Below are 16,969 nucleotides of genomic sequence, written 5' to 3'. Positions count from 1 at the left end.
CATTGGTCGCGCTTTGTGCTGGGAACCGGAAGTGTATGTGGTTGGCAGGGCGGGAATTTGGAGGCCCGGTTGTCGGGACTGTGATTGGGGCTGCGAAGTTAACCCTTTGTGGTGGCACGTTCCAGCATGTCCTGGAGGTAATGCATCGCTGTACTGAGTGTGGTTGGATATTTATAGCCATCGCTCCATCCCTACCACCCGGTAGCGGGCACATATGTCATGGCGGTGTGTAGTGTATGGTAGCCAGGCGGGTTGTTGGGCCCTCTACAGTGAAATCCGGCTGCTAGAGGCGATTGTATTGTTTGTCCATTCATTGATGTTGGCACATTGTAAATGAAAGGAGAACTCTAATTATTCTCTGTTACCGCTCTTCCTCTTACCCCCAATGTCTCATTCATACTAGCGCGTTGCGGTAGCACGCAATGAGGGGGGGGGGCTCATAAAAATTGGGTCAGACAAAATGACAACCAATCAGCCTTTCTGTTTCAGTTTCAAAGCTTAGATGAACAAACTGAAGAGAGACGCTGATTGGTTGTCGCAGGCAACTACTTTAAGCAATTGTGCCATGCTCTAAACTCAATTATGGAATGAACCCCTCACACCATGAAGACCTATAAATAAGTGAAATATGTGTATAAAATAAAGGCACGTGTAATGTTTCAGTGATCATCAAAGTCAATTAATTAGTTTTCAGTCCGTATCCAAATCCAATACTCATCCAACTGAGCCATGTGTCAGTCAGTATAGGATTTCCATCATCCCTTCACAACCATCAGGACTACACCAGAAAAGCCTTCACCTTTGATTACACGCCCCTGACTCAGACCTTATTCCAAAGCTCCAATACAGGCCATCTCTATTTTATTTTTTTGCCCTAAGGCTGGCGGGATTTCACCTTCACTTGCAAATGCTATGCAGTTACTTTACCCCATTGTATCAGTAATCATACAAAGGATAAAACGGATACCATAGTGCGCGCTGTAGATATAAACAGGATTTTATTAAAATACTACCGACCTAAAACAGATCACCGCTAGCAATGAAATTCTATTCGCGGCGGACGTTCTTGGAATCTTCTCACACCGGTCTCCACTGCGCCTTTGCCTGTACACACCATTTCTAAATCCCACCCTTTATTTCATACACTTATGTATAGGTTTCCATTGTGTGGGGAGTGTTTATATTCCAAGTTGTGGATCTTATTCAGTTTAGAGCGCGACACAATTGTTTATATTTGTTTGCTATAGTATTGATCACTAATATTGCTCGCTGCAGGGTGCATCTCGCCCATGACAGAATATGACATATGCTTTGTGCCAAGTGCTCCAGTTTTTATAAATCCCCCCAATATGTGCATTGTTGAGCCTTTCATTTTGAATGCTTCCCAACACACCACCACAGTGCACCTCAGTGACCTGCAACACACTATGGCTGCCATTCAATAAAGCATTTACAACACTTTTGTGGTGATATGGGTGCAGTAGAAAGTCCTGTACCTGAGTCAACCTTGCAACAATTCCATTAATAGATCTGACATGTGACACACTCAGTTCTTATTTATTTCACTTTCTCAATGTGACTGCGACAAATTAAAAAAGAATGACCTCCAGCTCATAGGAATGCATTCTCTGCATTATAGTCACAAGGATGAACATGTTATAACCTCCTTGGTTGTATAGGAGGAAGATCACAAATCCTTGTGTTCATTTATAATAAAACAGACAAATATCAATATTTGGCTATATTGATTTATGTGACACTGTTTCATATCAAATGGCAGGTGTGGAATTCGTATCGCCCGACGCCCGGGACATGCAGTTTCGGGCGCCGGGCGGGTAGGCTTTTTTGTACAGTACATTTAGCCCTGCTTCAGCGGGGAGCTTCTATCAAACAAGCAGCGATGTTGTGTGTGTGTCCCGCCATGGTTTTCAGGGACCCCTCGCTCCTCTGGGGGACCCGGGACCACGGCACATAAGCTCAGGATAGAAAATGTAGAGCAGAGCGAAGAATGCACGTCCGTTCTTCGTCTGCTCTGTGTGATCACTGAGACCGGAGCGCTGTAAGCACAGCGCCACCTGTCTTGGCTGTCAGGAACTGCACAGAACATTTGTTCTTTGTTGAAGGGCAGGTTCCATAAAGGGGACCTGTCACCTCCAAACTATCACATAGGGGCTTTTAAGTGAAAAGTAAAAATAATACATAAAAAAAAAGTAAAATATATGAAAATGTAAAAAATAAGTGATAAAGTAAAAAAAACATTAAAACCAACCCCCCACCATCTGCATGTAATTAAACGCATGCGTAGGACATTGTGTGTATGCGTTGCCATTCCACTGTGTGCCATATTGTGGTACACAGGCAGCAGAACTCTCCTACACACAAAATGTGCATTAAAGGGTACGTTCACTTTCACAGGTAATATGGGAAAATGGAATTACCCAATCCAATCTGACCCCGTCTCTCCCAACCCCCCCTCCCTCCCTCCCCCCGGGCACACTTACCCTGCGGCGAACAGTCCTTACCCTCAGCCTGTTGCAGTCCTGCTCTATGAATTTTTTTATTTCGCTCGCAAATTGCAAGCACTCATTGGTCAGGTGACCACACTGACCAATGAGAAGCACTATTTAGCACAGTCAAATACGGTTTTGATTAGGGATGCACCGATGCCTAGTATTTGGGTGAGTACTTGTATTTAAGATTTCCTCTGACCGGCAGTGCCGTAGGAGAACATAGAGCCAGCTTCCCGTGCAATCGGGAAGCGGGCGGCAAGTAATGACCCACCTCTCGGTTTCCTGATTGGCCTGGGAAGCCATCTCCTTGCTGATTTGGCCGGGAAGCCAGCTTCCCAGCCAATCGGCATCGAGGCGGCTTCCTGGCCATTACTCGCTGCCCTGCTTCCTGATTTGCGGGGAAGCCGGCTCGATGCTGATTGTGATTGGCCGTGAAACCGGCTTCCCAGCCAATCAAGATGGAGCTGGCTTCCCTGCCCGGCTTCCTGATTGCCCGAGAAGCCGGCTCCATGCCAGCGGAAGCACCGGTATCCATACTGGCGAGCACCGAAAGCAAAATATCAGTACTTATATTCGATACCGGATTACCGGTACAGGTGCATCCTTCGTTTTGATTAAAACTGTTTGTTTTTTTGTATTGGAACAAGTATATTGTCATGAGGGACAAGTAGATTCGCCCCCCCGCTTTATCCCTTGGACAAGTAGGAGTTTTTTTTAAATTTCCACACCCCTGAATGAGCACAAGGATTTGACAAAATCGTCTGAGTGCTAGTGATCTTCCTATAGAAGTTTGACATGCATGGCGACATCCGTGATCATCACTGCGAGCACCTCTTTTAAATCCAAGGTTGTGAATGCTGTAAGGAGTGCAGGGGACACATCTGTATAACCTCCTTGATAACACTTGGGGCACGTTCACACTGGCCGGCACATGTTATTTTCCTTATAGCTCCCTTACCAGTGCTGACTTCTTTACACAGTCTTCTGGATTTGGCAGCTTCATGTTATTCTCCATATAACATATGCAAGCTAGTGTATGGTGTGCAGGGGGGTGTAATGCAGATATACATCTGGTGTGAATGAGCCCTTAAAGTGTAACTAAAGCCCGATATACTCCACTCCATGTCAGAGAGGAGGCCAGTGCCAACATCTATATTCGGTCTTTCGGATTTGGCAACTTCAGTCATCTTAATTGGCTGGCCCAGGATGACATAAATCCTGTGTATTTGTACGGGAGTTAATTCATCCCTTTCACCAATGTATGCCCAGAATATACACTGAGCTGAGCATGCGCAGAAAAATTGCTGATAGGCAGAAAAAGAGCTCTTTATTGGGGGAGAGACATACTGTATGTAGCATGTTCCTTCTACAATAAAAAGCCTTCCTGGCAGTAGTTTTTTTTTCCCAAAATAAAGTTCCACTTTAAGAGGCAGATAACTGTTCTGTCCAGTGAGTAGCTGGGTGAATGCCGTTCACATAGCATCCCTGCCGCTAAATGGAGCTGAGGAGCATAGGAAATTTCTGTGCGCCTGGGGCGCAATCTAGTGGTGGGAATTCTGTACGATCGGCATTCGCCCAACTATTCTCTGGGCAGAACGATTATACATCATTCCCTACCAAACCTCATTAATGTGTATAGTGGGGGGGCCGACTTTCCTCTCTGTACAATATGTAAAAGTGAGAAAGAGAGGGGGTGTGATGCACCAATATCTATAGGAACAGAATCTTGTTATTAGATACTGGTATTCATTATCCTGTTTATGAAAGCTTCCTCACTACAGCATTTTTGTTTTGTAGAGACTTTGCCGTGAGACAGTTCCTGGCCAATCAGCATGGCAGGAGCGGAAGTCAGTATTCGTCTTCAAATCTTTTTTTTGACCCGGAGCCAGACAACCTGCCATCGACTAATGATTCCTCCTCCGCAGAGGAAGATTTTGATTCCTCCGTTTTGTTTGGAATGTTGAGAGGGAATGTGGTTGGCTTGCGTTATTATACTGGGGTGGTAAGTGTCATGTCATTTACTGAAGAATATAACATGGTTAGAGTAAAGAACAAGTGTAGTAAACCAGGGCTGGAACCGGGAGATGAATTTACTGCCAAACATTAGGTATAAATGGGAACCTTTTCAAGTGTGATTTGCTTTGTGCAGCCTGTTTGGGGTGGTGCAGTGTTGACATTCTGCACATTAGTAAGTACTACAATATAATTGTGTCAGTGGGCATTAGGTCCCATTCACATTTATATTTTAGGTGCAATTAGACATATGATTACAATTGGTTAGGAATCAATCACTCTCCCTGGTTGCATTATTATTATTATACAGGATTTATATACCGCCAACAGTTTGCGCAGAGCTTTACAAAACTGAGATGCATTGATTGTGCGTCCAGGGAGTGTGATTGATTACCAACCGCATGTAATGCAGCCGCTGTCACCTGAACATAAACTTAAATAGGTGACAGCTGCCGCTTGTGAATAGCAGATTAGGGATTCCTGCTGCAGGAAATTGCAAGTTACTGATGCAGGAATCCCTAATCAACCTAAAATATATAGGCAAGAATGGAGCCTAATTCACTATAATCTAGCCGGACAAAGACACTGACCCCCTTGTCTTGATTTTGTAGTTTGTTCCTGTCCTTACTGAATGCGTTCAGGACTTTGTAAATGTAAACAAATTAGACAGCAGAACATCTTCCTTTTTTGTATACAGTGGTCAGGACTTAAACAAAAGAAAAATGTTCTCTTTTATAGCTGAATATAAAATATTGGATATATATACAGTGGTACCTCAGTTCACAAAGTTAATTGGTTCCACGATTCAAATTTCCCCATAAGGTCCAATGTAAATAAGGTTAATCCGTTCTGAACCACATGTAAATTCATTACCACTCTGCACTTTCTTTTTACCACTATGCTCGCACTGCACTTTCTTTGGAGCCATGCTGGATTGAATAGTACTGTACACTACTGTATGTGCTACAAAGCACACAAAAAAATCTTCACAGCAAGTGTGCACAGGTCTGCCTGCGACCGCGATCTCGACTAGAGGAAGCCACGACCCTGTGTCAGAGCGGGGAAGATGGTCGTGTTCGTCACCCGATTTGGAGTTCGCGAACAGAAGCAAAACTTTGCTGAACTTCCTGTTTGTGAACCGAATTGTTTGCGAACAGAAACATTCGTGAATTGAGGTATTACTGTATCATGGAGACTTCTATTTAGACAACAGGTAGAGCATACAGCCCCTTTTCATATCATTAGCAGTATGTTTTGTTTCTGTCTTTTCTGTAAGAACCCCATTTGTTTACAGTATCCCTTATCAGACGACTCCATATCCGGTTTCATTCAGACAAACCACAGCCTCAAAGTTAACTGCATTCTCTGTGCTGTCTATTTAGCTTATCCATAGTGCTCTGGGATTCCTTTTTTTTTTTTTAAATATACATACAAGCATGAATAGAGGGGGCGGGGGGGTGAGACATCTATGCTGTTTTAACACCTCTTACTGGGCAGGTTAAAAACACCTCCTAGACTCCAATTATGCAAATACAATCAACACCTGGTTGTGACTAACCGATTATGTGGATTGGAGCGACAATCCACATAAACCATATTTATTCCCAGATAATTTTTGTACAAGTCATTCGGAATTGATGAAGCTGGTTGGATGACCAGTGAAACGTCTTCAAGAAAAATACAGCACGTCCAGTTGCCTTGGCTTCTTTGTTACAGATATACCATGACCTGGATGAATGAGAACCTTCACAGACATAACATATTGGTATTTTCAGGTTAACAATAACGAGATGGTTGCACTTCAGCGTGAACCCAGCAACCAATATGACAGAAATGCAGTCAAGGTGAACAATGTTAATGGAGAACAGGTCGGTCATATAAAGAAAGAACTGGCTGCAGCTTTGGCCCAGATTATGGACAGAAAGTTAGCAAAGCTTGAAGGGTGAGTATGTGTCCCAGGGCTAGAGTTGAAAACAATTATGAATACATGAATAGATTTATCTGCCATAATAATTATATTTGTTATGTATTTAACTGATTGGAGTTCCACTGGGATCACTGGTGTTAAAGGGAAATTCCACCATTTAGAAAAAAAAATATGTACACTACTTCATAAAAGAAAACATGCACTTCTATTTTTTTTACTGGAGCCGTTAAAACATTGCAACCGTGATCAGTGAATCGTGGTGCAATGATGTGGCTCCTGCTTAGTCTTCCTCAATGGAATACAAGTGCGGTGACGGCACTGCACTTGTAGTCCACACTTCTTCTTCCTGTCCATGTTACTGAATCTCTGTACTGAGGTACGGACATGGACAAGAGAAAGAATGAATGGACTACACGTAGGGTGATGTTACCGCACGTATATTCCATTAAGAACATGTCCCTTTGCTGCGGTGACTGATTAGACTTGTAGTCTTTCCATTCAGAGATCCTGTCAAACGTTGGGGTCTGACCTGACACATTCACCATATGGTTTTCCTGACCTCAAAAACTACGGTTTATCTACATGCCCTAAAAAAACATCAAAATACCTCAGGCTTGTGTGGCATGCTCTGATCCTCTTTTCCCCTGTTTTTTGCAATCCGGAATTTGATGTGTATCACAGTAGCTTACTGTCAGAGCCGACGCTACTATACAGGCGACACAAGCAGGCGCATGAGGGCGCTGGTGGGGGATGGCAGAAAAACAAGTCCTCACCCAGCTCTCTCCGGAGCTTGCTGGTGCACTTCCTGCACTGTCCTGGCCGAGATATTAGCATATGAATGGGTTGCGGTAATTTGCCTATTAATAAGCCACAACCATTTCATATGTAAATATTGTGGCTAATTCATATGCAAATTGCCTATGCTAAGGAAGAAAGAAGACTGGATGACCAGTGAAACGTTTTCAAGAAAAATACAGCAAGTCCAGTTGCTTTGACTTATTTGTTACATATATACCAGGACCTAGATACCTCATTACATTGGCGGTCATTATGATCACTTTCGTTACGTTGGCGATCAGTGCGAATACTTTTGTTACATTGGCGGTCATTGTGAATACTTTCGTTACATTGGCGGTCATTGTGAATACTTTCGTTACATTGGCAGTCATTGTGAATACTTTTGTTACACTGGCGGTCAGTGCTGTTAGTTATGCTATCTTTAGTGAAGATCTATGGAGGGGGGTGTCCTTGTATTGGGGTGCTCCATGGTAATAGATGTGGGGTATCAATGCCTGTGGCTTTACATATTGGGATTCAGAAGATGATGGTAATTCTTTTCCCAAATTCTGGATATGCGTGAACCCAGCAACCAATATGACAGAAATGCAGTCAAGGTGAACAATGTTAATGGAGAACAGGTCGGTCATATAAAGAAAGAACTGGCTGCAGCTTTGGCCCAGATTATGGACAGAAAGTTAGCAAAGCTTGAAGGGTGAGTATGTGTCCCAGGGCTAGAGTTGAAAACAATTATGAATACATGAATAGATTTATCTGCCATAATAATTATATTTGTTATGTATTTAACTGATTGGAGTTCCACTGGGATCACTGGTGTTAAAGGGAAATTCCACCATTTAGAAAAAAAAATATGTACACTACTTCATAAAAGAAAACATGCACTTCTATTTTTTTTACTGGAGCCGTTAAAACATTGCAACCGTGATCAGTGAATCGTGGTGCAATGATGTGGCTCCTGCTTAGTCTTCCTCAATGGAATACAAGTGCGGTGACGGCACTGCACTTGTAGTCCACACTTCTTCTTCCTGTCCATGTTACTGAATCTCTGTACTGAGGTACGGACATGGACAAGAGAAAGAATGAATGGACTACACGTAGGGTGATGTTACCGCACGTATATTCCATTAAGAACATGTCCCTTTGCTGCGGTGACTGATTAGACTTGTAGTCTTTCCATTCAGAGATCCTGTCAAACGTTGGGGTCTGACCTGACACATTCACCATATGGTTTTCCTGACCTCAAAAACTACGGTTTATCTACATGCCCTAAAAAAACATCAAAATACCTCAGGCTTGTGTGGCATGCTCTGATCCTCTTTTCCCCTGTTTTTTGCAATCCGGAATTTGATGTGTATCACAGTAGCTTACTGTCAGAGCCGACGCTACTATACAGGCGACACAAGCAGGCGCATGAGGGCGCTGGTGGGGGATGGCAGAAAAACAAGTCCTCACCCAGCTCTCTCCGGAGCTTGCTGGTGCACTTCCTGCACTGTCCTGGCCGAGATATTAGCATATGAATGGGTTGCGGTAATTTGCCTATTAATAAGCCACAACCATTTCATATGTAAATATTGTGGCTAATTCATATGCAAATTGCCTATGCTAAGGAAGAAAGAAGACTGGATGACCAGTGAAACGTTTTCAAGAAAAATACAGCAAGTCCAGTTGCTTTGACTTATTTGTTACATATATACCAGGACCTAGATACCTCATTACATTGGCGGTCATTATGATCACTTTCGTTACGTTGGCGATCAGTGCGAATACTTTTGTTACATTGGCGGTCATTGTGAATACTTTCGTTACATTGGCGGTCATTGTGAATACTTTCGTTACATTGGCAGTCATTGTGAATACTTTTGTTACACTGGCGGTCAGTGCTGTTAGTTATGCTATCTTTAGTGAAGATCTATGGAGGGGGGTGTCCTTGTATTGGGGTGCTCCATGGTAATAGATGTGGGGTATCAATGCCTGTGGCTTTACATATTGGGATTCAGAAGATGATGGTAATTCTTTTCCCAAATTCTGGATATGTTTAGTGTGAGCTAAACAGTAGTGATGAGCCGAACAACCCCGTGTTTGGTTAGTATTCGAACATTTAAACGGCCGAAAAGTTTGAATTCGAACTCAATGGAAGTCAATGGGGGTCGAACATTCAAAAATGAATGTCCCCTTTAGGAGGGCTTATATGCAAGTTATTGGTCATAAAAGGTGTATGGGGGTCTGGGTACTGCCCTGGGGGACATGAATCAATGCCAAAAAAAAAAAAAATACTGTTTTTAACCACTTGCTGACCGGGTTGTTTATAAACCCCCTTCCTGACCAGGCCATTTTTCAGTATTCAACGCTGTGGTATTTTGGCTCACGTTTATTCCGTCATGCAATGCTATACTGAAATGAATTTTATACAATAGAGCCACATAGACACAATAGGGACACATAGAGCTTTCTTTTGGTGGTATTTAATCACCACTGCGGTTTTTATTTTTTACTATATAACAAAAAAAGTACTGAATATTAAAAAAAATGGTTTTCCCTTTATTATTTTAGGAAACATTTATTTTTACCCAATTTTTTGCTAAAATATAAAAGTCGGGTAAATAGACACCAAACATGTCAAGCCTTAACATTGCGCGCGCCTGCGAAATCGCAAAACAACACCATAGCCAAAATTGGTCAGAGGCGACGCTTTAAAAGATTTTACCGCTCATCAGTTTAGTGTTATTAGTGATTGATGGCCCTAAAATTATTGCTCTCATTGCGACATTCGCGGTGATATGTAACACGTGCGGCATAATTGGAGCAATCGTCATTTTTGCGCATCTATGTGGTGGTGGGGAACTTGAAAAAAAATTTTTTTGCTTTTGTGTGTGTACATTTTTATTTATTTTGTGAGCAATTTTTTTTTTTACACTTTATTGTTATCACATAGGGTGCTAAGAAGTACCCTATGTGATTACAAATTGCAGTGACTGGTCCCCTTTATGGAGACATCAGGGGTCTCTAAGACCCCTAATGTCACCTAGGGACCCCCAGAGAAGCTGATGAAGCACAGATCTGCTTCATCAGCTTCTCTCCAGTTTCTGTACCTGAGAGTGACAGAGGAATGCGGAAGTGATGTAATATACATCACTTCCTGCATTCAGAGACTGGGAGGAGAGCCGAGGGAGATCGGGTCGTGATCTCCCTCCATTCTCAGTGCACAGACATTGCCCGGACCGGATGGAAGACATGTTTTTGACAAGTCTTTTATTTAAAAAAAAAAAAAAAATTATCCACCGACATAATCCAGGGTCAATCACGGCGTCCATCGTTGTCCACGACGACGACAAAATAAAACAATAAAAAATAAAGAGAAATAATAATAAATAAGAAAACCGGCTGGCCGCCATCCCATCTGCTCCCCGCTGCATAATGGCATTTTGACGGATGCCGGAAAAACATACACAATTGGGCGCCCAATTGTGTAGTTTACCGACATCTGATAGGCAGGCCATGATTGGGCAGAGTCATCATGACTTTGCCCAATCATGGCTCTAATTCAATACTGAGCCCTGATTGGGCAAAGTCTTGCACCTGATCATGGCTCTAATTCAATACTGAGCCCTGATTGGGCAAAGTCTTGCACCTGACTTGTGGTCAGGTGCAAGACTTTAACAAATCAGAGCTTCAGAGGGCATTTGGCCTTATGGAATGTCCGCGGTCGAACAAACCGCGAACATCCCATAAAGTTTGGTAAACACTCGAACTGCCGATGTTCGAATCGAACACTCGGCTCATCCCTACTCCACAGTAAACTATTTGGGGTATCATTGCTAGCGGCTTCACATATACAGCACTAGTAGCTGATGGTCTTCCTTTTTTCTAAATGCTTCTGAGATAATTGGTGTGACCTGTTACATGGATATCACAGATCTCCTATTAGTTTTGGAGCGCTGCTTTATGGGATGTCTTTGCAGGGCTAGCGCTACCAATAGACTGTCTGAGGGTACATACATTGCAAGTAAAAAATAAATAAATGGATGGTATTGCTTATTAACCCGCAGTTAACTCTTAAGTCAACCCTTTTCCTGCCAGTGACTTGTCCCACACATTGAAATGGTTAAAGTGACACTAAACTGGGAAGTTAAATCTTAAAAATACATTCAAGTTCCTCAACTATTAACAAAAAATTTATTTGTGTATCACTCGACAGTAGATCCTCAAATCATCTCTGAATTGATGCTGACATTGTCCTTCCTTCTGGAGGGTGGCTACTTTTCTTCCCTATGGTCCCTGTGTGTGTTGTAAAGTAGTCACCACTTCAAGCTTACTCCTCTGATAGACTACAATCTCAATACAAATTAGTGAACTAAACATGAGATTGTAGTCCATCACAGGAGTGAGCTTGGAGCAGTGGATACTTTACAACACACACAGGGACCATGGGGAACAAACTTAGCCACCCACCACAAGGAAGGACAGTGTCGGCACCGATTCAGAGATGATTTGAGGATCTACAGCCGAGTGATACACAAATAAGAGACATTTTTATTAATAGTTAAAGTGACATTAAACCCTCAGATTTTTTTACATAAACCAATACTGTAATGTGTGCCTTACTGTAATCCATGGTAGTTTCCCTTCTCTTTGCTGCTCTTCCTTTTAAATCCTCATGTCTTCTCATGCTTGGGGAGAACTTCCCTTTTCAGCTCAGGGCCTCTTCCTGTAGTGCTGGCTCAGGTTACAAGCCTATACAAACGTATACACAGACACCGTGTATCCATTCCTGAGACAAGGCAGTCTGCTGCAAAACAGAAGTTCTCCCCAAGCATGAGAACAGATACAGATTTAAAAGGAAGAGCAGCAAAGAGAAGGGAAACAACCATGGATTACAGTAAGGCGCACATTACAGTATTGTTTTATGTTAAAAAATCTGAAGGTTTAATGTCACTTTAAGGTACTTGAATGTAACAGTTGTTTCAAAATTAACACTTGTCAAACTTGTTGGGTTGTCTTGTTTTGTTACATTTTGTTGTTTGTAGATTGCATAGAAAATAAATATATTTTTTTTGCAAGACAATATTGCCAAAACACAATAGTGTCGATCTTGTTTAAGTGAATTGTTCTATATTGATCTTTATACATTATATTTTAGTATTGTGCCGTATGGGGCTCATAATGCCTTTACTATGCCAGTGAACCTGAGTTTTTGGGGAAGAGAGGAAAACAAGCAAGTTGTTCTGGACCATATGAAGAAATATGGTTTCAAACTTGGACCATTGACACAGAGTAAGTACTATCAAATCTTTTTTTAATTGTTATTGGGACAGAAACTACCAGGACAATCTCCTTACTGACCCTTTATTACCTTCCCTAATGTATTCATAAATAACATGGACTTCAGACCAAAACTCTGCATTCTCCTTGGTTCACCTTGGCCTGGGGCTCGTGTGGTGTCTTAGAAGAATGGAGCCTAAAATACAGTATAATAGAGACCTGCATGCTTTACTGTTCTAGCCTAGAGAGTCACACTGCATACGTAGAATTCCCTATTTTCTGAAGGGCATTGTTTATCTCTGACCAGGCTGAAGCAGAAGAATGATGAGTTTTGGTCTGCGGTCCGCTCTTATACCAAGTACTTTAAAATGCTTAGATCCTGTGGATGTGCTTGTACATTGCTGAAAAATTTTCACTTTTTCCTCTTTCTTTACTGACAACATATTTTTGTGGAAATGTGGAAGTAAAGTATTTAACCACTTTATGACCGGGGGGGGGGGTGTTAATTCCCCGTTTTTTGTTAATTGCCTGGCTTCCTAGCCAGGCCATTTTTCAGTATTCACCACTGCAGTACTTTGACATTTAGTTTTGCTGTACTGAAATACATTTTATATGTCATTTTTTTGGAGACAGGGCTTTCTTTTGGTGGTATTTAATCACCTTATTTTCTTAAAAAAATAAAACCATTTTTTTCACTGCGTTATATTATGAGGCATTTATTAGTACCCAATTTTTGTAAAATATTAAAGACGGGGTTACGTCACCTAAATAGACACCAAACATGTCAAGCCTTAAAATTGTGCACTCCTGTGAAATTGCAAGAAACGGCAATACCTAAAATTGGCCGTATTGGCTGCGCTTTAAAAGCATTTACTGCTCCTCAGTTTAGGGTTAACAGTGATTGTTGGCCCTAGAATTATTTCTCACACTCTGTTTGCGGTAATAGGGTGCGTCATTTTCGCAGGTAGGCGCACCCAAACTATATTTTTACCTTTGTATGTACTTGGGGGCAAGTTTTTTTAAATTTTTTATATGTGACTATAATTTTTTTTTATGAGCGTCAGGGACTTGATAGTATTGTCCCTGGCCTCACGGAATGGGACGAACCCTACCTGATCCAAATGGATCAAGGAGGGAATGTAGTGGCTGAGGCGAGTTGCAAGGAGTTTCGCATATAATTTGAGATCCACATTGATGAGAGAGATCGGGCGATAGTTGGAGCAAAGAGTAGGGTCCTTATCTGCTTTAGGGATTATAGTTATATGAGCCTCCTGTGACTGCTTGGTGAAGGGGCAGTTGGCCGACACAGAGTTAAAAGTGGTGGCGGCAGATACTTCCTCTACCGAGAATGGTTCCGTAATGAGGGCAATGGCCTCAGGTGGGAGGGTTGGGAGAGGGGTGGCTGCAATATAGGAAGCCGCATCGTCTGTGAGGTCCGGGGATGGTAAGGATGCCCCCGGCACGGGCAGGTTATATAGATCGGCATAGTAAGTCTGAAAAGCGTGCGCAATTTGATCGGTACGGTGAACCACCTGGGCATCTTTCGTTTGAATTTTAGGGATATATGTGCGGGCAAGTTGTGTTCGGACGGAGCGTGCCAAGAGACGTCCACACTTGTCCCCGTGTTCATACAGCGATCTACGCAAAGATTCCCTGTATTTAAGAAAGCTGAGATCAAGCAGGGATCGAAGTTCTACGCGTTTCTGCTCCAGGGTCAATAATATGGAGGCGTCACGGGAAGACTTATGACTGAGTTCAAGCCCATGGATGTCGCTCAATAGGGCAGTGATGTCCGCCGAACGTGCCTTTTTTTAGTCTAGAGGCGTGGGAAATGAGAACACCTCTGTATAGGGCCATAATTTTTGGGGGAGGGGAAGCAGGGAATGGGAGCGGGTCCTAGTAGCTATTCCATGTGCACCGTAAAGACAGCATACCAAATGTTACACAGTAAAAGTAGTACAGGCGTCCCGCTACCTACACTCGGGTACAGAGAGAGGCTACCAGGGGGCCATCCCTCTCAGGCACTATAGGGAGGTGTATGGGCCCCGTTCCCAGCCGGCAAATCCCAGGGGAGCAAAGGAACAGCACATAATGCAACACATTCAACAGGCAACAGTAAGGCAGCATATCACCCGAGTTGAATCTTCCTTCCTGGGTCACAGACGGAGGTACAGTCCCACAGTTCAGGGGGGGATCCCAGGACTTCTGGTAGAACGCTATTTCCTCTGGTGTGTAGGCGGCAAGGATGCGTGTATCCAGGGGATCACCCCCATAGGGGGCTCTCCGCGTGCCCAAGGACTCGTGGGGTCGAGTCAACAGAGGGATCCCAGTAACAAGGGCAGGTCCCAGGGTTCAGCAAACAACGTCAAACTGCCAGGGCATCCGCCAGGGTAAAGGAGAACTGTGATCCACAGGGCATCAAGGTACCGGGGGATTCTTCCATCCAAAATGTTACCAGAGGCAAAACAATAGCAAAAAATACGGGAACGAAAAACACCAAAGAGAGAGCCAGGTAAAGAGATAACGAAATCCTCACGCAAGGTTGAAGCAGAGACATCCATCCATCCTCATTATGGTAGAGAGCTGCGAGTGGCATAATCTTTCCGTGACTTCTTAGAATGGGAAACTTCAGTCCATTGGGGCAGTGAGGGCACCTCAGGAAGCACGGGAGCCGGAGGGTCCGGCCATGGATCCAATTCAACTGCGGGGAGTCCCAGTGCTGCAGTAAATCCTGCCAGATCAGTCGGGGAGCGAAGAATCACCAGGCGACCATTGTGACGCACTGACAGTTGGAAAGGGTAACCCCATCTGTAAGGGATGTGAAGGTCTTGCAGGGACGCTGTGAGAGGCCGCAAAGCCCTGCGGCGAGCCATGGTCCGGGGCGACAGGTCAGGGAAGAAGGTAATGGTTGCACCGTCAAAGTCAATGGATCCCCGTTCCCGGGCCTTGGACATAATTTCCTCCATCAGTTTATAGAAGTGGACCCGACACAGGACATCCCTAGGTTGTTGCGACGCAGGGTTGCGGTATCCCGGGACTCGATGCACCCTGTCAAGTTCGATAGGATCTGTCGCTCCCCTATCAAGTAGTGAGTTAAAGATACCTCTGATGGTGGGTTCCAGGTCCGCCGTCCCTGTCGCCTCCGGAAGGCCGCGAATTCTAACGTTGTTCCTTCGATTCCTATCTTCAGCATCATCCATGTGCATCCACACAGACTGCAGCAGCTTATGTTGGTTTAAAGCTGTGGCTTGTAGTGCATTGATGGCCATGCGATGGGTATCCAGATGTGAATCCACTGTATCCAGGCGTTTGTGGACCCCCTTGATAGCGTCATGCAGGCCCGCCACGTCCGTCCTGTGCACATGCTCAAACCTAGCAAACAGGGCCTCCATATCCCTTTTGGAAGGGAGGTGGTCCAGCAGACGCCGGACATCCCCTGTGGAGCCCTCCTGTATTGAATCCTCGTCAGAGGAGGCCTCTGGATCCGCCAGAACGGGGGACATGTCGGCTGGCTGGGAGGAGGGTGAGTCAGTGCCTTCTGGGGAGACTCCACGTGGGGCCGCCGTACGGCCTGCAGCGCCAGCAGATCGCGTGGCCGCCGGGGCCGCAAAGAAGCTGGATATGGCGGCTCTCGGTGTCCGCGCGCGGTCCGGCTTGGAGCCCTGCGACTTTTTGCCTCTTTTGGAGCCCATGGTGTGCGGCGGTGAGGCACTTTAACGCCGATGCCCGGTCCGGTGTTACGGAGCTAAGGACGAACACGTCCAGTCACCGCCATTGGCAAGCCCCGCCCCCGACTATAATTTTTTTAAGCAAAACAAACGACAAACGCACTCAACAATTTGTTACCAGTTATACAGTAAGGTGCACACGAAATGGGCTTTGAATAGTAAAACAGCAGAAAGGCATCATGGCACACTCACAAAACGGCTGAAGACGTGTATCCAAACCTCTGTCATTATCCTTAGTGGTGAGACATGTTGTTTTACATGCTGGTTTTGTGAGTGTGCCATGATGCCTTTCTGCTGTTTTATAATTTTTTTTAACACACTTAACTTTATTACTATCTTTATTGCAAATATACAGTGACGGGTTCTCTTTATGGAGACATCTGCATCTATTAGACCTCTAATGTCACATAGAGACCCCCAATGAAGCTGATGATGCAGATCTGCTTCAACAGCTTCTTCTCTGGCTAAAGCAGCCAAAGAAATGACGGGCTGAAGGCCTGCTGATCTCCCCTCCACATTCAGTGATCGGAGGGGAGATTAGCAGGTGTAAGTGTGTTGATCTCAGTACAGAGAGCTGCCATGCCCAGGGAATATGGAGTACGGGTTAGCGGAGGGGGGGTGCTTACTTTCACGCAGCATACAAGCAATCGGGCAGCTATACAGCTGTCACCTGCGGTTTAAAGTTTTTTTTTTTTTTTTTTTTTGTTTCCTCGCGTGTGGGCGCGGGGAGGAAA

At 44.1% G+C, this 16,969-nt stretch overlaps 1 protein-coding gene across 1 annotated transcript in view; it reads left to right on the top strand.

Moving 5' to 3' along the window:
- Positions 1 to 126: 126 nt before the first annotated feature.
- Positions 127 to 16,969, top strand: part of HLTF (helicase like transcription factor) — a 58,807-nt gene continuing 41,964 nt past the window's right edge. The window contains exons 1-4 of the mRNA XM_018568888.1: positions 127 to 137; positions 4,308 to 4,512; positions 6,299 to 6,465; positions 12,386 to 12,519. Coding sequence (XP_018424390.1) covers positions 127 to 137; positions 4,308 to 4,512; positions 6,299 to 6,465; positions 12,386 to 12,519 — 517 coding nt within the window. The remainder of the gene's footprint in view (positions 138 to 4,307; positions 4,513 to 6,298; positions 6,466 to 12,385; positions 12,520 to 16,969) is intronic.

This window comes from Nanorana parkeri, unplaced genomic scaffold, assembly GCF_000935625.1.
Source record: "Nanorana parkeri isolate BGI_ZX_2015 unplaced genomic scaffold, ASM93562v1 scaffold1259, whole genome shotgun sequence".
NCBI classification, from domain to species: domain Eukaryota; kingdom Metazoa; phylum Chordata; class Amphibia; order Anura; family Dicroglossidae; genus Nanorana; species Nanorana parkeri.
Note: the sequence above shows the minus strand (reverse complement) of the source record. Positions and strands in the feature narration are given on the sequence as shown.